Genomic DNA, 21,159 nt, shown 5'->3' with positions numbered 1-21,159 from the left:
AATTCTCTGCCATCTGCCTTCCGAAGTCCCACCCATTAGAAAGCAAAAAAAACAAAACCCATTAGAAATAAGCATAGTCAAGCAAAACAAACTTGAAATTATCCTTTTCATCATCTCATAGCACAAAAGTATTCCATCACATACATATACCATGGCTTGTTCAGTCATTCCCCAACTGATGGGCACCCCTTCAGTTTCCAATTTTTTGTCTCCACAAAGAGCTACTAAAAAAAGATATGTGTGTGTGTATTTTTTTTTAACACATAGGTTCTTTTATTTCTTTGATCTCTTTGAGGTACAGACCTAGTAGCTGTATAGCTAGGTCAAAGGGCATGTCCAGTTTAAAAGCCTTTGGAGCAAAGTTACAAATTGCTTTTCAGAATGACTGGACCAGTTCACATTTCCATCAACAGTACTTTAGTTTACCTGTTTTCTCACAGTTATGGGGCTTACTTTTTCAAGTTCTCTATGTCAATACTCAATTCATCTTTCTAAACACTAATTTACCTGTTTGTCGACACAGATCAACCTGTCCTCGAATATCTTTTTTTAAGGCAAGGCTGAGTAGCCTCCTGATAACAGCCTTAGTCAATCAAGGTGGAGGAAAGAGGTTGAATAAAATTCCCTCATTGGCCGAAGTTAATATTTAAATGTTACAAATGCTTCAGCTACAGAATGTATATAATGTGTGGGGTGTGTGTATGTGTGTATAATGTGGAATATATATATATATATATGTGTGTGTGTGTGTGTGTATATGTGTATATCATATATGTATATTGCACATGTGTGTTATATTGTATATGTGTATGTGTGTGTATATATATATATATTGTAAACACACACACACACACACACATATATATATATATATATTTTTTTTTTAAATAGCAGACCCAGTTAATTGACCTTTTATTCATTCATCTACTCAGAGGCCATCTACTCATGGAGTTCATCCATTTTAGCAGAGGGAAGACAAACACAGCAAACTGTAATGGTATAAAGAATTAATTGTTATTTAAGGTTTTTATGACCCCATCTTTTGGCTAGAATTAAAAAAAAAAACACCTCAGCATGCACTGGCCTGGGGCTCCGCAAACCACATGGTGCTCCACCCACTAGTTGTAGCTGTCGCCAGGGCACTGGCACCTCACATCATTACCACTCACCAATGCCTACATGGGCCTGGCAAAATTATGATTGTAAGCCTAGTGAGGGCAGTCATGTGACTGTCAGAGCGGCCAGCCAATTGGCTGGGGGCTGTGTGGGGTGTGCTAGGAAGAAGGGAGGTTGGTTTTTGGTTTTTTTGTTTTTTCCAGCATTCTAGCTGGAAGCTGGAAGGCAACAGGAGCACTGCTATATATTCTCAGCTGATTCCTGGGCAGTGGTGTATTTCAGGTTGTATAATTTCCCTTTCCCCATTTTATTTCCTTTCCCTTGATCCTACTGATCCTGTCTGTGGTTTATTTTTAAAGTTCATTCTTTTTTTGTTTGTTTGTTTTTTGGGTTTTTGGGGGTTTTTTGGTGAGGCAATTGGGGTTAAGTGACTTGCCCAGGGTCACACAGCTAGTAAGTGTTAAGTGTCTGAGGCCAGATTTGAACTCAGGTACTCCTGACTCCAGGGCTGGTGCTCTATCCACTGCGCCACCTAGCTGCCCCTAAGTTCATTCTTGTTAAAATAAAGCCTGCTCTGTTTTGAGGGAGGCTGCCGGTCTCCTTCCTTGCCCCAATATTGTGGCGAGCCGCCTAGCTAACACTCCCCAATTAAAAATTGGTCCCCACAATTGTTGTTGTATAAGATGTTATATGGTAATTATTGTCAGGGGAGGGCTGTGCAGCTGGAAATGAATCTGAGAAGGCTTCCCAGAGAAGAGGGGTATTTGAAAGGAGACTTCAAAGAATAAGTGGAAATCCCTCAAAGGAAGAGAAAGAGGCAACAAAAACAGAAAAGTCGATATTACGTCCAAGAAGTTAGCAAGGGGCCCAATTTAGCTAGAGCAATAAGTGTGTAGAGGACAGATTAATATGAGGGAAAAATTCTGATGTAAAATGGCAACAGCTTGTGAAGGGCCTTGAATGCCAAGTAAAGGAGACTGAAATCGACTTAATGGTCAATAGGGGGTCCCCAGAGGGGACTGAGCAGAAGAGCGACATGATCAGACTGGGCTTCCTACTGATTTTCAATCAAAGCAACAACTGAGGAGAAAAAAAAAAACCTATTTGAAGAAAACCTGATAATGTGAATCTGGCTAAGCATTCTGAAGACCCAGAAGTGTTCTAGAAATGTGAGTTCTTTTATTGTTCTTTCAAAAATATAAGCTATGGGGATTCATCTGATCTCATAGAGGAATTCCATACACTTCTATAATTTCACTCATTCACTCAATAATTTAACAAGTGCCTACAAGCACAGGCTCTGACCTAAGTATCCAGAGAAGGTCCTAAAATGGAACGCTCCCCTAGGTAACCTGAAATGATGCAATTAACAAAAGTTACAAATATTTAATTTCCATGTAACTTCAGAATAACTTTTGTTTAAGGCCAGGGACACCTGGATTAACTTTTTAAGGGACTGACTCAAGAAGGACAGATATGCTATCATAGGAATATCGAAAAGACCTCAGAAGCCAACCAGTCTAATAATCCATTTTACAGATGAGAAAAACTGAGATCAGGGAGGCTCTGGGACTTGCTCCAAGTCATATGGGTATAAGTAAGCATCAGAGGTGGTTTTTGAACCCAGATCTTCTCAATTTCAGAGCAAGGGCTATTAAAAGTCAGTCTAGGGGGGCAGCTAGGTGGCGCAGTGGATAAAGCACCGGCCCTGGAGTCAGGAGTACCTGAGTTCAAATCCGGCCTCAGACACTTAACACTAGCTGTGTGACCCTGGGCAAGTCACTTAACCCCAATTGCCTCACTAAAAAAAAAAAAAAAAAAAGTCAGTCTAGGGGCAGCTAGGGAGCGCAATGGATAAAGCACTGGCCCTGGATTCAGGAGGACCTGAGTTCAAATCCAGCCTCAGAAACTTAACACTAGCTGGGTAACCCTGGGCAAGTCACTTAACCCCAATTGCCTCACCAAAAAAAAAAAAAAAAATGAATGAATGATAGAAGTCTATTTAGTACTCATCTTGGTGGCTGACCTTAGAGTAATGGGATTTCGCAATGTGCAAAAATAGAAATAAAACAAGACACAGCACCCGATTGTATGTAGAACAAATTATAATGCTAACCTTTATTGGAAAATAAACAAAAATGTAGAAATGTACACATATCTTGGGAGGAAACAGCTCAGTGGGGCCAAAAAGTCTTTTGATAATAAGTTAGAAAAGAGAAGCGATACTCTTTTTTTCCCCTAAATATCAACATAGGATAAGTAATCCACAAAAAATATATATTTTTGGTTGTAAAAAGTTCCATTGAGCAAAGAGCAGCATAAAATTCTGTTAATGAGTTTCCACACAATTAGAAAAGGCTTTTTTTTTTTAACAAATTCTTTAGAAAGCCAATCACATTCTAACAGAGACAGTGTCCTAAAGGCAGGTAAGTTCCTAGTCAGCCACACCCTACCCTGTGGCTGCCACTGGGCACCCTAACTTCACAATCAGAAGTCACAGAGACCAGAATATATTTGCCAACGGGCAGTGAGAAAGCAGGCAAGGCGAGGCGAAGCGAGGCGAGGCTCCTGGTTTTTTGGCTCGAGACTGCTGAGCAAACACACCATGTTCAAGAAAGACAATAGAAAACATAAGACATGGTACTCATAAAAGGAGGAAAGCCACAAAGTCCAGAGCAAACTATTAGTTTTCTTTAAGAAATCAGGCAGATGCATGGTCCTTTTGTACCTAGAACAAAATATATTAACTTTTACTTTGCCAGAAGTAAGCCAGAAAACATTAGCCTTGCTTTGTGACTCACACACACACATACACACACACACACACACACACACACACACCCCTACACCTTGTACGGGAACTAAAGTCCACACCTCAATGTCCTATTAATTGAAGGATATTTTTCCATTATTTGTTTCTTGCTTTAAAATAAAAATTCAAGTGGGCAAATTTAATTTTTAAAAAACTCTTCTCCCCCACTTTAAACTCATTCCAATTTCAAATTTAAATTGTTTCCAGAAACCACTATGTTTTAGGTCTCTAAGTCTCTTAAGAGATGTCTCCCACATCTTCCAACAACTTTTTAACAACTGAAATTAGGAGACAGATAAGCCAGCCCCTTTGACTTTTTTGAACACGATAGTCAGAGACAAGATGGTTCTGCTGACTTGGAGGGTCCCCATTCCCCCCAAATAGGATATCTTGGTTATGCCCCTAAAGTGCAGCACAGAGTTTTCCAGGATAGCCTTGTTTTTGATGTTTTTAAATGAGGTCTTGCAAAAGGATTATCAGCTGTAAGATCATATGTCCTGTTTTTCAGTTTGGAAGACACCCGAGCATACTGCCGTGTGACAACCAGATGGTGGGAGCTGTTGTTGCATGAAGACAGCTAGATATGACTAAATGTCTTATTAGAAATGGCTTTTTGTGGGGCAGCTAGGTGGCACAGTGGATAAAGCACTGGCCCTGGAGTCAGGAGTACCTGAGTTCAAATCCGGCCTCAGACACTTAACACTCACTAGCTGTGTGACCCTGGGCAAGTCACTTAACCCCAATTGCCTCACTTAAAAAAAAAAAAAAGGCTTTTTGTAGGGTTTGGAGGAGAAAGGAAAAGGGATGAAGGAAGGATTCATGAGTTCATCAGTATGGAGAACTCCCAGTATGAACATTTCCTACATCAAAGCAAATCAGCAACTTCTCCAAATTTCCACTCTCAGATCAAATACATAGGATTGGAATCAACAATTTTCATTTTATTCAACTACAAACTATTCATTAAGACCTTGATATTTCATTGAAACAGAGCTTGAGGAGACGTCAAGGGTCACCTATTCCAGCCTCCTGTCCCATGGAAAAATTCCTTCCTTTAACATCCCTGTCAGAAGAAGATCCAACCAGTAGTTCTTGAATACTCCCAGTGACAGGGAACTCACCGTCTTCTGAGGTTATTGCATTATTGGACAGCAGTGACAGTAAACAAAAATTGTAATAATCCAGAAGGAAATTATGAAGCTACCATACAACTCTGAACCCTCTTTCCCACCTTAAAGTATATGATTCATTCATGAACAGATTCTTTCCTATTGAAAGGAAGAAACTGAAGGCAGCTAGGAAAAGCACTAGCCCTGAATTCAGGAGGTCCCAAGTTCAAGTCTGACCTCAGACACTAGACACTTACTAGCTGTATGACCCTGGGCAGGTCACTTAACCCTCATTGCCCCGCAAAAAAAAAAAAAAAAAAAAAAAAGGAAGGACGAAATTAAGGTTCTACCACCATTTTCCCTTAAATTCCTTAGAAATTTAAAAACAGGATTTTAAAAGATTTTGCAAATGTTTAATCCTTGCAATCCACTAGAAAAGTTGCAGACAAAAGTCTGCATTCAACTCTATTTGGACTTTTGAATAATTGCCTCTTTTTAAAAGGCTGTGGGAAAGCTACTGCACATTTTTAAAATGTGCAGAAACCTTGAATTATAAAATGAAGCACTACAACCAAAATCCAGTCAATAAACTTTACATGCCTAAAACACTGATGTTTCTGGGTTTGGTTTTTTTTTCAACATAGGAAAGTGAGGTTAGGAAAAAAAAGTTCTTCACACCATAAGGAACACCATTGTAAACTTGAAGTTGGCCCATCAAAAGACAACTAAGGGGAGCAGCTAGGTAGCGCAGTGGATAGAGCACCCACCAGCCCTGGATTCAGGAGGACCCTGGGCAAGTCACTTAACCCTCATTGCCCCACAAAAATAAAATTAAAATAAAATAGAATGTAGCAAATTGCTGCTGAAAAAGAAATAAATTAATAAATAAATAAATAATGAAAGTTAAACAAAAAAACTGAGTATAAATTAATCAAGCCTCTTGTTTTGGACTTTAATCATCAAAGTTCTTTTACTCTTTAGCTGTAATGCATGTATACATTAATAATTCTAGCTAGCATTCATGTATATATATATATATATATATATATATATAAAGCACATTAAGGTTTGCAAAGCATTTTTATACATTCTGTATATATATGTTATCTATGATGTATAAAGTTGTAAATCTATAAATCTATAGTTATACACACACATATATATATGTATATATATATATATATATATTTGTGCCTCACAATAATCCTTCGAACTGTAGGTACTATTATCATTGCAGTTTTTCAGATGAGAAAACTGAGGCTGAGAGAGTTCCAGTGACTTGTTCAGGATCATACACCAGTAAGGGTTGGAAGCCAGCTTCGTATTCACATCTTTCTGACTCTAAAGTTCAGTACCCTATCCACTACATCACCTAGCTATCTCCATAATATAATATTGAAAAGCAGAGAAAATAGTTCACTTTTAAATTTACACAGAATCACTATTCCATTGTGCATTGGTAAAAAGATCTCATCTTAAAGTTATTTCATTTCACTAAAGATATTTTGCATTAATGGAAAGAAGAAAAAAACACCTATGTTCAAGTACTCTTCAAACACAAGTGACAACCTCTCTATGCCTTAATTCCCCATCTGTGAAATAAGACGGTTGGCCTCGACCTCTAAGGACCCTTCTAGTTCTTAATCAATGACCAAGTATAGAATCAGACTGCAGGCCAGGTTGGTTGGAACATATAGAGAACCGGGAGGGGAATAAGGTGAAATAAAACAGGAGGTACAGGTTGAAGCCAGATTGGTATAAGCCTCCCAGACAAAGATGTTCAACCTGCACCTCTTGTTTTATTTCACCTTAAGGTAGCATGTGCTGAAGAGTGGCAAGAGAGCAGGTAAGCAACTGAGTAAAGGTGGATAAAACATGTGCACTAAATGGATTGGGGGATGTTTCCTTAGAATAGGCAATGGGTTTTCTCATCAGCTTTTCAGAGATTCACTTGACTCAACTGTAAAGTGGAGACAGCTTTCAAAATCAAAATAAACACTGCTTGAGTTGTATTTACTTCAGGGTTAGTGTCTTTAAATGAAGTGTCGTACCGAATTAGTGGTGCTTCTCTTCTGACCTCAGTAACTACTTTAAAATAACATACTTTGGTACTCACTTCTTCTGATTCTCATTGGGAATGTAAGCGATGATTAGAGAAATGAAAGGGAAAAGGCCTGCTTTTTGCCAATATTTATCACCTGAAAAGCTCTGTGGAGATTGAAAATAAGTATAAAGTACGGTCCCTGTCTTCATGCAGCTGATAGTCTAATTGGAGAGAGAAGGAACCATGGGAAAAGTTAAATAACTATATACGATTTCCATAACAGTTTGAATTGTATAGAATGGTCATAGAGAGTCTGCATATTAAGAAAGTATGTATGGGGCAGCTAGGTGGCGCAGTGGATAGAGCACTGGCCCTGGATTCAGGAGTACCTGAGTTCAAATCCAGCCTCAGTCACTTGACACTTACTAGCTGTGTGACCCTGGGCAAGTCACTTAACCCCAATTGCTTTACACACAACTGTAAATAATCTACAAAGTTTAGTCTCTATACGGATGATTAGCATTTGGTTCATCACAGCTCAAACCAAAGCCCTATGTGAGTCCTGAGGCCTAAGGCTGGTGCAGTCAGAGAGGTGAGGCAATGTTTGCCAAACTCATATTCTACCTACCCCAACCCACAATGGTCAGAGAAATGGGGGGAAGGGAAGTTTCCAAAGCAAAATCCAGTCATTCTGCAAGGGTAAGTCTGAATTCAAGGATGTTTTATGACAACTGCCATTGGGTCGAGGAGAACAGTGATAAGCAGGTCCCAGAGAGTCCAAGAACTACATCTGTTTATTCTATAATAAATAATTGTCAAGTGCTGCACCTGGGTTCAGAAAAAGTCATCATCACAAGTAAAGGACGAGGGAAGACATGGCCAGACAGCAAGTCATAAGAAAGAGAATCTAGGAGTTCTACTGATATATAAACTCCTAGCTCATGGTGTCATTGTAGAAACTAAAAAAAGCCAGTGACATCCTATCCTACATCCACAGAAGTTGTATCCACGGCAAGGGAGGTGATCGCTTTGCCTTATTCAGCTTTGGTCAGATTACATCTGGGGAGTATGGTGTTCAGTTCTGGAAGCGACATTTTTAAAAGGCTACTGTCAAAACAGAACCGGTCCAGATGTGGGCTACATGGATGGGGAAGAAACAAAAATCAGTCCCTCTGAGAACTGATTAGAATAGCGGGGTATGTTTAGCTTTGAAAAGAAAGTACTTTTTTGTGGGCAAGGGGTGGAAGAGGCGAGAAGCACAACTCTAGTCTTCAAACATCTGAACAGCTATCGTGCGAAAGAGTAATTAGAACTGTTTTTTAACTTCCTCCAAACCACAGAACCAGAGAATGGGATTTAAAGGAGGTACATGCCCACTCAATATAAGAAGTTTTAATACATACAGCTCTTCTGAAGGAGTGAGTTCTCTGCTCATTATAAGAAATAACACTTCCAGGGGCAGCTGGGTGGCGCAGTGGATAGAGCACCGGCCCTGGATTCAGGAGTAGCTGAGTTCAAATCCGGCCTTGGACACTTGACACTTACTAGCTGTGTGACCCTGGGCAAGTCACTTAACTGCAATTGTCCCGCAAAAATAAATTAATTAAAATTTAAAAAAAAAGAAAGAAATAACACTTCCTAACCATTAGATTTGTCCAAAAGCAGAATGAGCTGCCTCAGAAATTAGCAAGTTTCTTCAGACTAAAAGGGTTTAAATAAAGGCTGGAACAGTCATTTCTTATATATGTTGTAGGTTTTCTTACTGCATTGTGTATTGGACAAGATTGTTTCTGAGGTCCCTTACAACTCTGAGATGCTGTGATTCTAGGGACGATGTCACCTTTTACCCCACCCCCAACCAAGGGAATCAAATCAGCAAAGCTTTGTGAAGAGAACCTGCTATCAGCAGGAAAAGCAGAAATGGATTTGTGATATAAATGTAAAAACAAACATGTTCCAAGGACTACTAAGGTCCATTCCAAGTCCAAAGTTCTATGGGTACAAACAAATAAGGTATTGATACATCAGCTCAGCAAACTGGAAATCACAGATTGAGCTTGAGGATAAAAAAAAAAAATCCAAGAACCTAGGGTCTTAAGTGGATTATAAATTAAAAAAAAAAACCACAGCTAACCCACCCTAACCAGTCTACCCTCCATTTAGCTGCTGGGGGGAAAAAATTAATCTTCATTACACTGGGACCACTGGTTACTCACTAGAGATAGCGCTTAGAAAAGATAAGATGCCGGAATCTCTAGGGGCACAAATTAGTTCTGAAAGGGAGGAAACTCCAAGACACACAGTGATTTAATTGAACACATCCAATGGCAAACAACAAATCCTGCAAGTGACCGGGAGAACAACCTTCAAAGACAAAGAAAAGTATGAAGGGGAACATAAGAGATCATCTAGGGGCAGCTAGGTGGTGCAGTGCATAGAGCACTGGCCCTGGAGTCAGGAGTACCTGAGTCCAAATCCGGCCTCAGATACTTAACACTTACTAGCTGTGTGACCCTGGGCAAGTCACTTAACCCCAATTGCCTCACTTAAAAAAAAGAAAAGAAAAGAAAAAAGAGATCATCTATTCTAACCTCATCATTTTACAGAGAAGGAAACTGAGGCCCAGAGAGGTTAAGTGACCTGCCCAGGATCACAGAATTAGTGTGTCTGAGACAGGATCTAAAACCAAGTCAACCTGACTCCACGTCTAATATTCTCTTCCCTCACATTATGCTCCTTCAGATACAAAAGTCACCTTCCCCATGCCTGACACATGAAAACAGGAGAACATGTGGGAAAATCCAAAGGGTACTGACACAGAGGTCCACGTGGTCCCAGAGAAGATGCCCTATTTTTTTGCAACAAAGTCAACCCTAGTGAGCTTTTTCCTAAATCCTCAAGGGATATGGCAGTGGGATTTCTATAAACAAAGCATGTGACTTTCTTTTTTAATCCTTTGGTGACTTTAGATCCAAATGAACCACTTGGGAATTTTAATCTCTTCTAATCACCTCAGCATCAACATGAGATTTTTCTCCCCCACCTGAAGGAATAAATTTACAGAATATCAGAGCTGGAGCTGGGAGGGATCTGTGAGGACAGCTCCTAAACAACCTCCTCATTTCACAGATGGGGAAACTGAGAGCTGGGAAAAGTCAAGTGACCACCCGTGGCTACATGGCTACTAAATAGTTGAGCTGGGTTTTAAATGCAGGTCTTTTGACTAAATCCAGCTTCTCTTTCCAGCATACCAAGATTATCAAAAGGTAAGTCCTCATCTTATGGATGAGTGAGCTGAGACCCAGAAAGATGGGAATGACATGCCTAAGGTCACATCAGTAGGAAGAATCAGAGCCTGGGGTCTAACCTGGGTCCCTAAGACTCCAGATCTAGTCTTCTTCCCAAAGCATGGGAAGAGGGGAATTAAAATTGGGCTCTGGGGCAACTGAAACATCTGCCACAGCCCAGAGAGTGGGGCATAAAAACGAATAAACTGAGTAAGAGATACCAGGAGGGGCGGCTAGGTAGCACAGTGGATAGAGCACCGGCCCTGGAGTCAGGTGTACCTGAGTTCAAATCCGGCCTCAGACACTTAACACTTACTAGCTGTGTGACCCTGAGCAAGTCACTTAACCCCAATTGCCTCACTAAAAAAAAAAAAAAAAAAAAGAGAGACATCAGGAGATGCATCCGGGTCTCACAGCCACAAAACCCCCATTAGGTGTGTGACTCTGAACTATCGGCTTTGGCCATCCTGGCCTCTAGTCCACATATGATGCCTGCCCCCCCCCCCCCGCCCCACTCACACACTGTGTCTCTGTGTGTGTGTGTCTCTCTCTCCCCCTCCCTCTCTTTCCCTCCCCCTCCCTCTCTCTCTCTGTCTCCCTCCCTCTCCCCACCTCTGGCTCTTTTCAGCCCAAAGTCAGAGACCTAACTATTTAAAGGTCATCTGGCAGAAGCTCCCATGTCCTGCTGGGAGAACTGCAAGTGAAAGAAGCATGTCTTAGACTCTCTCTTCCTTGTCTCCTCTTCTAGGGAAGAATGGAAAACAAAATCACTTCAGAAGTCTTGGGTCATGAAGAAGGAGAGGGAATGGACCTATGATTATATTGGGATAGGGAGTTCACAGGGAAGGACTTCTATCAGCCCTGCAGGTTGGCACCTTGGCTGCGACTTATGATGAGAGATTAAAGGACTTGCTTAAATTAAATTAGATTAATTATTAATAATTAGATTAAAGGTCAGAGAGAGCCGGAATGTGTCAGAGGCAGGCCCAAAACCCAAGGTTTCCAGGCTTGGAAGACAGCTCCTGATCCATTAAACCACTCTCCCAGTCATAAATAAATAATGGAGGAGGCCAGAAAGGAATAAAAAAAGTGGATCATAGCAAAGCTGACTGCTCTGGTCTATGGAGAAATTAGTATTTCTTCTTTCTTTCTCCATTTAGGCGGCCTGGGGCAGATTATGTAGGAAACAAGAGAAAAGAAGAGGAGGAGAGGGAAAAATACTATGCCAAGCACTGGGAAGCATGCTCTAGAAAGGTATTTAGAATAGTAAGAACACAGATGGCTGGAGAGAAGATAAGAAATGACAAATAGTTGGGGGGGGGGTTCAATAAATAGAGGCTCATTTCCCACTTTGTTCATCTGCCAGACTCCTGTAACAGCTCAGCACATTCCTACAGAATAACCTATGTAGGCCCATACTACATTCCAAGCACTAGTGATGTTCTCTACTGCCCGGAGGGGCTGACCTAGATCTGGGCAGGTCCAAAGTCCCAGGTGAACACTCCTCCTAGAGAAGAAATGTTGTCCTTCAGGGATAGGCTACTTGTTGCCCATTTGAGAAATTATGGTCCCCCAAGCCTCAACCATGGATGGGTAAGTTTGGTTTTTTAAAATCATAAACAAGAATGCAATGAAATTTTAAAATAGAGAGATGGGGGAAATGGTAGAGGGAAAGGGGGAAAGGGGAGAAAGGGAAGGAGAAGGAGAGAGGGAGGGAAAAAGAGAGGAAGAGAGAAGAAAAGGGGGATACAGAGGAGGACAGAACAATGACACGAATCAGTTACAATCTACCCTGAAAATCCAGGCACACAAAAACTGACACAGAGCAAGGGACATTTTGGTTTGAGAAAATATCATTGCTTACAAAAACAACCATCAATTTTTTAAATGCAAGCAACACCCTGCTGCAAGCCAAAAAAAACCAAAAAGGCACGAGTCTATAAGACAGAATTAGGAAAATATTTACAAGATCACGTCAGAAATTAGTCTTTAGTACTTGCCAAGACTTTTCAAAAAGTGCCTTTTTGCCTATCAGGCCAGGCACGTATTAAAACACTTCTTCACAGCATCCCTACAAAGAAAACACAAATAGAAATATAAGTATGTAGACACAGAAATGGATCTTCTATTTCCCATACTCAGTAGAACCCCTCCATTACCCTTCAAGAAAAGGAGGGCAATGCAAAAATAACTATAAAAGAGTATGAACGGAGGGAAACCAAGAACCTGTATAAGATGTGGCTTGTGCTTTAAAGAGTAAGGACTAACCCTACTCCAAGCCCTAAGGAAAAGAATCCTCATGGACATTCTTCACCCCCTGCTACTGAGAGAGCCTTCTCACGGGAGAGATAACAGGTCCCTCTTCAGACTCATCTTACTCATCAACTCAGAGTGTTTCTCTCGAGACACTAAAACACAGCTTCACGCTTTACACAGTAACCATAATCCCTCTACCCACTGCAACACAAAGACACCTAATTCCCCGATCTCCTTTCTATGTGGTCCCAGCCCCAACTTCTATTAAAAATGCTGGTAGTAGAAGGAGAGATAAGGGGTGATATTTAGACCCGAATAGAATACAGTTTAGAGTTTAGAAGGGGCTCAGTTTATTTAGTCCAGCCTCTTCATTTGAAAGCCCTCCATGAATGTAATATGATGGGTCATGGATAATTTATGCATTTAGAGATTTATTATTTCTAAATCTTACATCCCCATTTTCACCGTTGACAATTAGATGTCATCTAGGATATATACATCGATGGGAAAGGGGCAGAGTATTAGTATAGCCAACTCTTAGGTAGCAGAGCAGCAAATGTTAATACAGAGTAAATTCAAATTCCCAGAGAATTATGCAAAGATAAAGAATTTGGCCAGGCTGATTACCATCAAATTTTAAACGCAGGCCTGATGGGTATCTGCTTATTTTTAGATACAGAAGGTGATCTCTTATATTAAATAAAGTTTTACTTTTATGTAATTTAGCCACTTTTCTAAGTTCCAAACACAAGTGTTAACTTAGCCACCCTCCACAGGGGATGAAGGGTGGCTACCCTATGTCAAAGCCTATCACTGTTGTCATCATTGGTTAGGGCTTATTAAACCAATGGGCCCATGCAGAGCCACCCAGTCCTCTTACTGTTTATAACCTACACCTTGCTCATTCTGCAGTTGGCCACTAACAGAACCTGAAAGCAGTTGTAGAGGAATGGGCAACATAAAAGGCAGCCTCTAACAAAAAAATCTTCTTCCAACACATGCAGAATCCTTCATTTTATCACTATATCTGGGAACAGTGCTTATTTGGACAACAGTAGTTTTGGGAAAGGTTTAGTGATTACAGGTTTAGTTTTTAAAAGAGACAATAAGGGGGCAGCTAGGTGGCACAGTGGATAAAGCACCGGCCCTGGATTCAGGAGGAACTGAGTTCAAATCCGGCCTCAGACACCTGACACTTTCTAGCTGTGTGACCCTGGGCAAGTCACTTAACCCCAATTGCCTCACAAAAAAAAAAAAAACCCAAGATGTCCAATGACATAAATGCCTTTTTATATGGTTTTAGTACCAAAACTTTAGAGTTGGAAGGCAACTGGAGCCTAGAGAGATAGAATAATTGGCCCAAGGTCACACAACTGTAGCAAGAATACAAATCTCCCAATACCCAATCCAGTACTATTTCCAGTTAAAAGAAATTTTAAGAAATGGTTTTCCATTATTGGTATAATGAAGGAGAAAAAAAAAATCTGAGATTCTTCCATCAAATCCTCAATAATATTAATGAGCTATCTGCCATAAGAAAATTTACTCAAGTACAGTATTTTTAGAAGGATATAAAATGTTTATATAAAAATGCATGGATGTAAAGAAGTGTAATGACCCTTGCTTACCTTGCAAATGGTATATAGGAAAGACTATACCTAGAAAGAAAGAAAACATTCAAATCAAAAGGACTGATCTCTCCACTGATGCGCCCACACTCCCTTACATCACTGCCCTTGTGTCCAAAAGCACATATACACTTGCCAACTATTGACCAGGGTTAGGAGGATCATCTGTGACCACAGAATAGAACAAAGTCATGTGGAGAGCAAACCCTATGACCTTACTCTTGTCAGCATAGTACTCTATATAAATGAACTAAACTACAGAGCAGCAAATTTCTAATCAATGGAAAAAATTAGTTGATGAAAAGGAACATAAGACTCCAAATATTCCAAGTTTTAAAATCTTCCCCACTTTATTCATATGTGTGCATGTGTACCCAAACTTTATTTTGTCCTTTTATATAGAGTCAATTTTATTTTTGTGCCATTATTGGTGTTCATCATATCTGGAGGCTTCTAAACAACCTACACACCTTTGGTTCCTTCCATTTCTTCTTTTCAAATACATCCACATATCCCTATTCTCTCTGTTCCTCCATATGTGTGTATGATATACGTCTATATACATATTACATAATATGTGTAATATATGTATGTAATGTACGTTATCTGTATAATATAGATTCAATGTGTGCAAATATGTCTGCATGTGTGATATACCTGTAATGTGTATACATATATGCATGAATGTGTGTACATATCCATACATATTACATCTATATTCTTTATACATTATATGTGTATATACATCTCACACAAACATTTGGAGAGACAGAGAGAATGAGAAGGTGCATGTGCATTCAAATTTAAGAAAATGCAAGGGGAAAAAACGGAAAATAAAAGCAGTCAAAGACATATAGGTTGTTTAGAAGCCTCCAGAAATTATGAGCACCCATAATCACAAAATAAAATTAACTCTATACCAATAGACAGAAAACAGTTTGTTTTCAACATGGGAACCATTTCGAAATCAGTAGCCTATACAAAAGTCACTCCAGTGACTTGTGAGAATGATGACCAAAGTAATACCAAATTCAAAGAAAAAGTAAAGATTTAATGGAATGTGAACAGTTGCAAACCAACCTATGTAAATAAGAACTTACTTTGAAAATAGGTAAAAAAAAAAAAGGTGATGTAAAGATAATGCCTCCAAATATTACCATCTTTCTGAGAAGCCTGATTTTTTTTTAATAAGACACACACACACACACAAAAGCCACCACAATGAAGAACCAAAAAAAGGGCCAGAAACTTTCCAAGGAGGCAAACATTCAATCTCATTATTAAGCAGAGAAGCACTGCTTTAGAGTACAAGTTCACCTGCAAAACATCACAGAGAACAAGGAGAGAATATAACAAGCCATATGGCCTCATAAAACAATGAAAAGCAATGGAAGGGTTCATCGCTGTCCATAAGTGAGGAAGTGAAAAGAATCAGAAATTAAATTTTTTTTAAAAGATTGCAATTCCAAATGAAAGTGATTGTAAAGCCTAAAATTCTAACTGTGATGTTTAAAATCTAATGTGTGGTCACCTTAAATTAGAAAAGCTTTAGCACCAGTCTTTGGGCATTAAACATTTATTAAAGTATATTAGGAGTTAGCAGAGAGAGAGAGAGAGAGAGAGAGAGAGAGAGGCCTTCATCTAGCTATCTAAGAGAGTGATATGTTCCTCCAACAGCTGGTTCCTACACGAAAAGACCACACTCCTCTGCAGCTTCTCCCAGAAGCCCCCTGTGAAACAGGAAGCAGGGCTGTCTACACACACAGCTCCAAGCTAATTGGCTGGTAACTTTAATTGACACAACCCAAAGGCGGCAGGCACAACTTCCCCAGGCCAATCTGACCTTTGAAACCCCAGAAAGGTCACCTCGAGGTTTCACCTCAGGGCAGAGCTTCCCTGCAATGTCTTTCTCAGCAGGTTTGTGGTGCTCCAATTCTCACATGATGAAAGATCCCCTTGCTATACACTAAATCAGTCTGACACAATGAAGCCAGATGTTCATTGCTTTTCATAGCCTATTCTCTCTTCTGGTACCTTCTTAATCCTCCTACTTGACAGGTATTGACTTTGATCTCTTTAAACTACATTAACCTAGAAATTCCAAAGCTTGGGTGGAGATAAGACAGAAGAATTGTTTTTAAATGACTATCTTCATCTCTCCCCTCACACCAACCCCAGGACTTTGCACAGAGTAGGCATCTGATGCATGATTATTGTTTAAAATAATGAATAATGTTACTTACCACGTCAAGGCCAAAGATTGCAAAATGCAGAAAATGAGAGCAAGTCCTTTGTTGTGCCACTGAAAGAGAAAAAAGTAATTATATTTTGGGGTTTTCTTTTTAGCAAGGCTACAACTAGCATAATTGCAGGGAGACTGGAAGGAAAGAAAATCATACTCACCCAGAAGGCAGAACACAGAGTGAGTACAAGACACAACTAGAGGGGAAAATGGAGATGTTCATTAAAATTATTAAGAAATAAAAAAGTATGCAAAAAAAGAGAAATGAAAAAGTAAATTTAAGTTTTATATAACATGGACTTTAGCAAAACAAATACCTCTTGTATACAAAAGAGTAGACAGTTAAAAGTTTGCCTTACTCTGAATAAACTTTTACTCTAACCATAAAGGCTTGCCCACCCCATTTTAAAACTATATCTATCCATCATTCCTGACAAGCATACAACAGTACAATTCAGCCCACATAACTTTATCACCACCATGCCCCAAAGTACCTATCATTTTAAACAACCAAACATATACATGGGACAGAAGAGCCAGAGTCAGATCGACTACAAAAAAAGCCACATTAGTTAGAAAGAAAAAAAGAACTCTCTGACCATCAAGCCTGTCTGTAATCTGCTTCTCTGGCAAAGGGCTAAGAAACACTCTTCCACAAACAAATAAAATCCTCTTCCCCAAAACACATTTGCATGCAAAGTCCTTCTAACTTAAAAAAAAAAAAGTCTCCCAGGTAAGTCATCAGGTCTTGAGGGAATATATGAGTTGATGTCAACTCATTGTCCTTTAAAGGAGGTCGAGGGATCTCAGTGTGGCACCAAATGGTTTCCACAAGCCTCTGAAAGTCATCTCCAAATGAGGCTTGTCTGGGTCAGACAAAGAATGACCAGGAAGACCTGATCCTTAGGAATTCAGCCACCCATGTCTCCTCCCTCCTAGGATCTGACAAAAATGAGAGGTGTATTGTTCCATAGCACATGCCTTATGGTGTGCTAAATGAAATGGCAAATATAGAAGGAGGAAATATAGATGCTGTCATGTCCTTCAATATAGATAACACAAGAATAAGAATGGACAATCAAATCTGAGCTCATAGCATCATAGATTTAAATCTGAGATGACCTTCGGAGGCCAGCTAGCCCAACCCCTTTTACAGATGAGGAAACTGAGGCTCAGAGCTATATGGTACTGGTGAGAAGTGTGACAGGTATTCAAAGGAGGGAACAATGCTAAGCGTTTGGGCCAGATGATCTAAGGTCCTTTCCCTCTATAAATCCTTTGATTCTAAGTGGGTTGGAATAGTCAAGGGGAGACTTCAGAGTAGAAATAGTACTTGTACTGGGCCTGGAATGAAGGAAGAGCCAGAGAGATGAGAAGAAGGCACCAAAGGTAGAGGCAATGTACCTGTAAAGGTGCACAGAGTATGGAATGAACATGGGGGTAGGGGAGAGAAGGTGAAGGGAAGATGAAAGGAAGAACACAGGGGACATTTCAATCAAGAATGAAGAAAGGAATGCCAATCTTGGAAAACTAGGTAACACCAATAGAATGAATTTTGTATTTCTGAAATAAACTACACGGCCTCTGCATATGTTTCCATCTTTCACCAGAAAGGTGAATCTGCTCTTTTAATTAACTTGTCAGTTAAGAAACTACAATCTTGACAGGCATTGCCCTCTGGAGGCACTAAACAGAAATGGCATTTTTGGACCACCAATGAACTACTTTACTTGCTAAGGAATTTTTTTTTTTTTAAACTAGATAGAAAGAAATTATGGTCCTTTACTTTGACACTAATTCTAAAAAGGGAGATAGTTCAAAGCAAAGGCAAAGAAAGAAGAAGTAGGTCAATTACCAATTTTTTTTTAAAAAGTCAGACTTTGCAACAGCATTAAAAATTCCCCATTTGGAATCCCTACTAAAATGCAATCCTTACCAACATCACAATGGTTGCAATCAGTCGAGTAGGCTCAAACATGCGCTTCAACTGCTTCATTGGTCCCATGAGAAAGATAGTACTGCAGTAAGCAAAACATACCCTGTCTGAGACCAGTGTAACTCAATGAACACAATGAACATTGGATCATTCTTTTCCCCAACCCCTCATGACAAGTCTTTGAGAGATACCTAATAAAGATATGCCCTCCATAATCACAAACCAAGGTGCACATTAAACCCTTCATCTACAAAAAGGCTCAGATTTTAATAAGCTTGATTGTAGTTTTAAGAAGAAATCCTTCCCCCACTTTTTTTCCCCAAAAAAGTATTTGAGGTCTGAATAAGAGGGAGAGATTGACAACCAAGACTGAAACAAGCAAGAGGGCAAAGTACAAGGAGATTCCGATAAATGATTTCTCCCTGAAATCCAGTGAAAACAGCACCCCACTATGGTTTACTACTATGATTGCTAGAAGTGTATAATGTCCAACATCAGCCAACATTATGTCACTGAACCCTAGCCAAAAGCCCTACCTACCCTTCTAAGTAGACTTATCTACCAGTCAATTTCATGACTTTGTTTGCTGACTTGATAAACTAAATTCACAATCTTTCCTTAAGAATGCACTTAATTTACATCTATTACTAAACATAGTACATTAATTTATCATTAAAATATAGCAGAACTATATATATATACTTAGAAATAGATATATAGGGGTAGCTAGGTGGTGCAGTGGATAAAGCACTGGCCCTAGATTCAGGAGGACCTGAGTTCAAATCCAGCCTCAAACACTTGACACTTACTAGCTGTGTGACCCTGAGCAAGTCCCTTAACTCCCATTGCTCCACCAAAAAACAAAACAAACAGAAATAGATGCATACACATATACATATATGAATACATATAATTAAAGTTGGAGGTCATCTAGTCCAAACATCTCATTTTACAGGTAAGTGAAGCCCAGATCGCGTAGGTAGCAACTAGCCAAGCCATATTACAAGTAAATGTATAAACACTAGCTGTGTGACCCTGGGCAAGTCACTTACCACATGTGCTTCAATTTCCTCGTCTGTAAAATGAGCTGGAGGAGGAAATGGCAAACCACTCCAGTATCTTGCCAAGAAAACCCCAAATGGGGTCACAGAGAGTCAGACAAGACTGAAAAGACTCAACAACAACAATAACAGCACAAACATTACAGATGATGGTTTAATTTATTTTCCCCTTGGCAACAATGAGAGAACAGTCACCTTGGAATGTGGCCAGGTCTTCTGGAACATGAATCAAGCACACACACATTTATATATGGTCTACACTACAACTTCAATAAGAAATGCAAAGAAACTCAAAGATAAAGGAGAGCTGGCAATGCACAGTCACCTAAAAAAAAAAAAAAAGACACCCAAGACCTAAATAATGATGTGAGAAGGTCACAATGTCAGATAAAATCATTAGTGACCAGTACACCATGTTAAGACTTTTCCTATAAACCCCTTAATGATGATGATGATGGTGATGAGAATAAATAATAATACACTTATCCCTTCCACATCTCAGGGCTTAGGAGCACAATGCCCCCATGCTCTGCAAAACCTGTGTAAAATTTTTTGGCCCTCCTTTCATACCAGAGAAGAAGTCTGAATTATTATGGTATTAAATGATAAAATATGTTGATATTATACAATACTATCTATATACGTTATATATTTCTGAATTTCTAAACTTTTTCTGTGTCACCTGCTGGCCTTCGCATGTCATTTGAGGCTTCTGCAAAACTCCCAAAAAATTCCTATTTAGTTTCTTATGCCAACCCACAATATAGCGAAGCCACAATGAGGGAAGTCGTGATGTGAAAGGGATTACTGTCATATGAGTTTATTACACACATATGTACATTTTATAGTATTTCCTTCTTATATGTAAATAGCTGTTGTTCATTTGAGAAATATTTATCATCATCTTCATCTTCTGTGACTAACTGCACAATGAAAAATTCCACAGAAAGAATATTGCTTTAGTTGTTTTGTGCATCTTATCTAAGTTTTGGGGTTTTTTTGGGGGGGGGTTATTTTTGCAAGGCAATGAGGGTTAAGTGACTTGTACAGGGTCACATAGCTAGTAAGTGTCAAGTATCTGAGGTCACATTTGAACTCAGGTCCTCCTGAATCCAGGGCCAATATTTTATCCACTGCGCCATCTAGCTGCCCCCTCTAAGTTGTAGTATATGTCATACATGAACTTGTGAATGTGTGGGACAAATACAGAGGACCATCAGTAAACAACAATTTGACTCTTCTTTTTACTATATAGGAAAAAAATAAACGAAATGAACATCTGTAAAGAACTTTGTAGATAATAACAATAAAAATAACATTTATACAGCATTTACTATGTGCCAGGCACTGTGCTAAGTACTTTGCAATTATTTCATTTGATCCTCAAAGCAATTGTGGGGGCTAGGTGCTATTGTTATCCCCATTTTACAGATGAGAAAACTGAGACAAAGAAAAGTTAAGTGACTTGCCCAGAATCACACAGTTAGTAAATGTCTGGGACTGGATTTGAACTCAGGTCTTCTGGAATCCAAGCTCAGCACAATGTATCACCTAGCTGCCCATACTATATCTCGATATACCTATAATTTCAATGATATGTGTTTATATATGTGATGCCCTCTTACTATTACTAACACCTTTCATTTGTATTTAAGATTTACAGAGTTT

General features: G+C 39.4%; 1 protein-coding gene across 3 annotated transcripts in view; it reads right to left on the bottom strand.

Annotated features, from left to right (window-relative positions):
• Window positions 1-3,217: 3,217 nt before the first annotated feature.
• Window positions 3,218-21,159, bottom strand: part of SFT2D2 (SFT2 domain containing 2) — a 37,751-nt gene continuing 19,809 nt past the window's right edge. Inside the window, exons 4-9 of one of the 3 annotated variants that reach the window (XR_006352819.1) lie at window positions 18,431-18,512; window positions 16,656-16,691; window positions 16,496-16,554; window positions 14,253-14,282; window positions 12,335-12,439; window positions 3,218-3,844 (exon numbers count right to left, since the gene is read on the bottom strand). Coding sequence is in view for 2 of the 3 variants with exons in the window: in XM_043964785.1 (XP_043820720.1) it covers window positions 12,400-12,439; window positions 14,253-14,282; window positions 16,496-16,554; window positions 16,656-16,691; window positions 18,431-18,512 (247 nt within the window). In the remaining variant the exon portion in view is untranslated. Of the gene's footprint in view, window positions 3,845-11,343; window positions 12,440-14,252; window positions 14,283-16,495; window positions 16,555-16,655; window positions 16,692-18,430; window positions 18,513-21,159 lie in introns of those variants that run through there. The other 2 variants (XM_043964785.1, XM_043964784.1) reach the window with 2 other exon arrangements.

Source organism: Dromiciops gliroides, chromosome 4 (genome assembly GCF_019393635.1).
Source record: "Dromiciops gliroides isolate mDroGli1 chromosome 4, mDroGli1.pri, whole genome shotgun sequence".
NCBI lineage: Eukaryota > Metazoa > Chordata > Mammalia > Microbiotheria > Microbiotheriidae > Dromiciops > Dromiciops gliroides.
The sequence above is the reverse complement of the archived record's forward strand: the minus strand, read 5'-3'. Positions and strand labels throughout refer to the sequence as shown.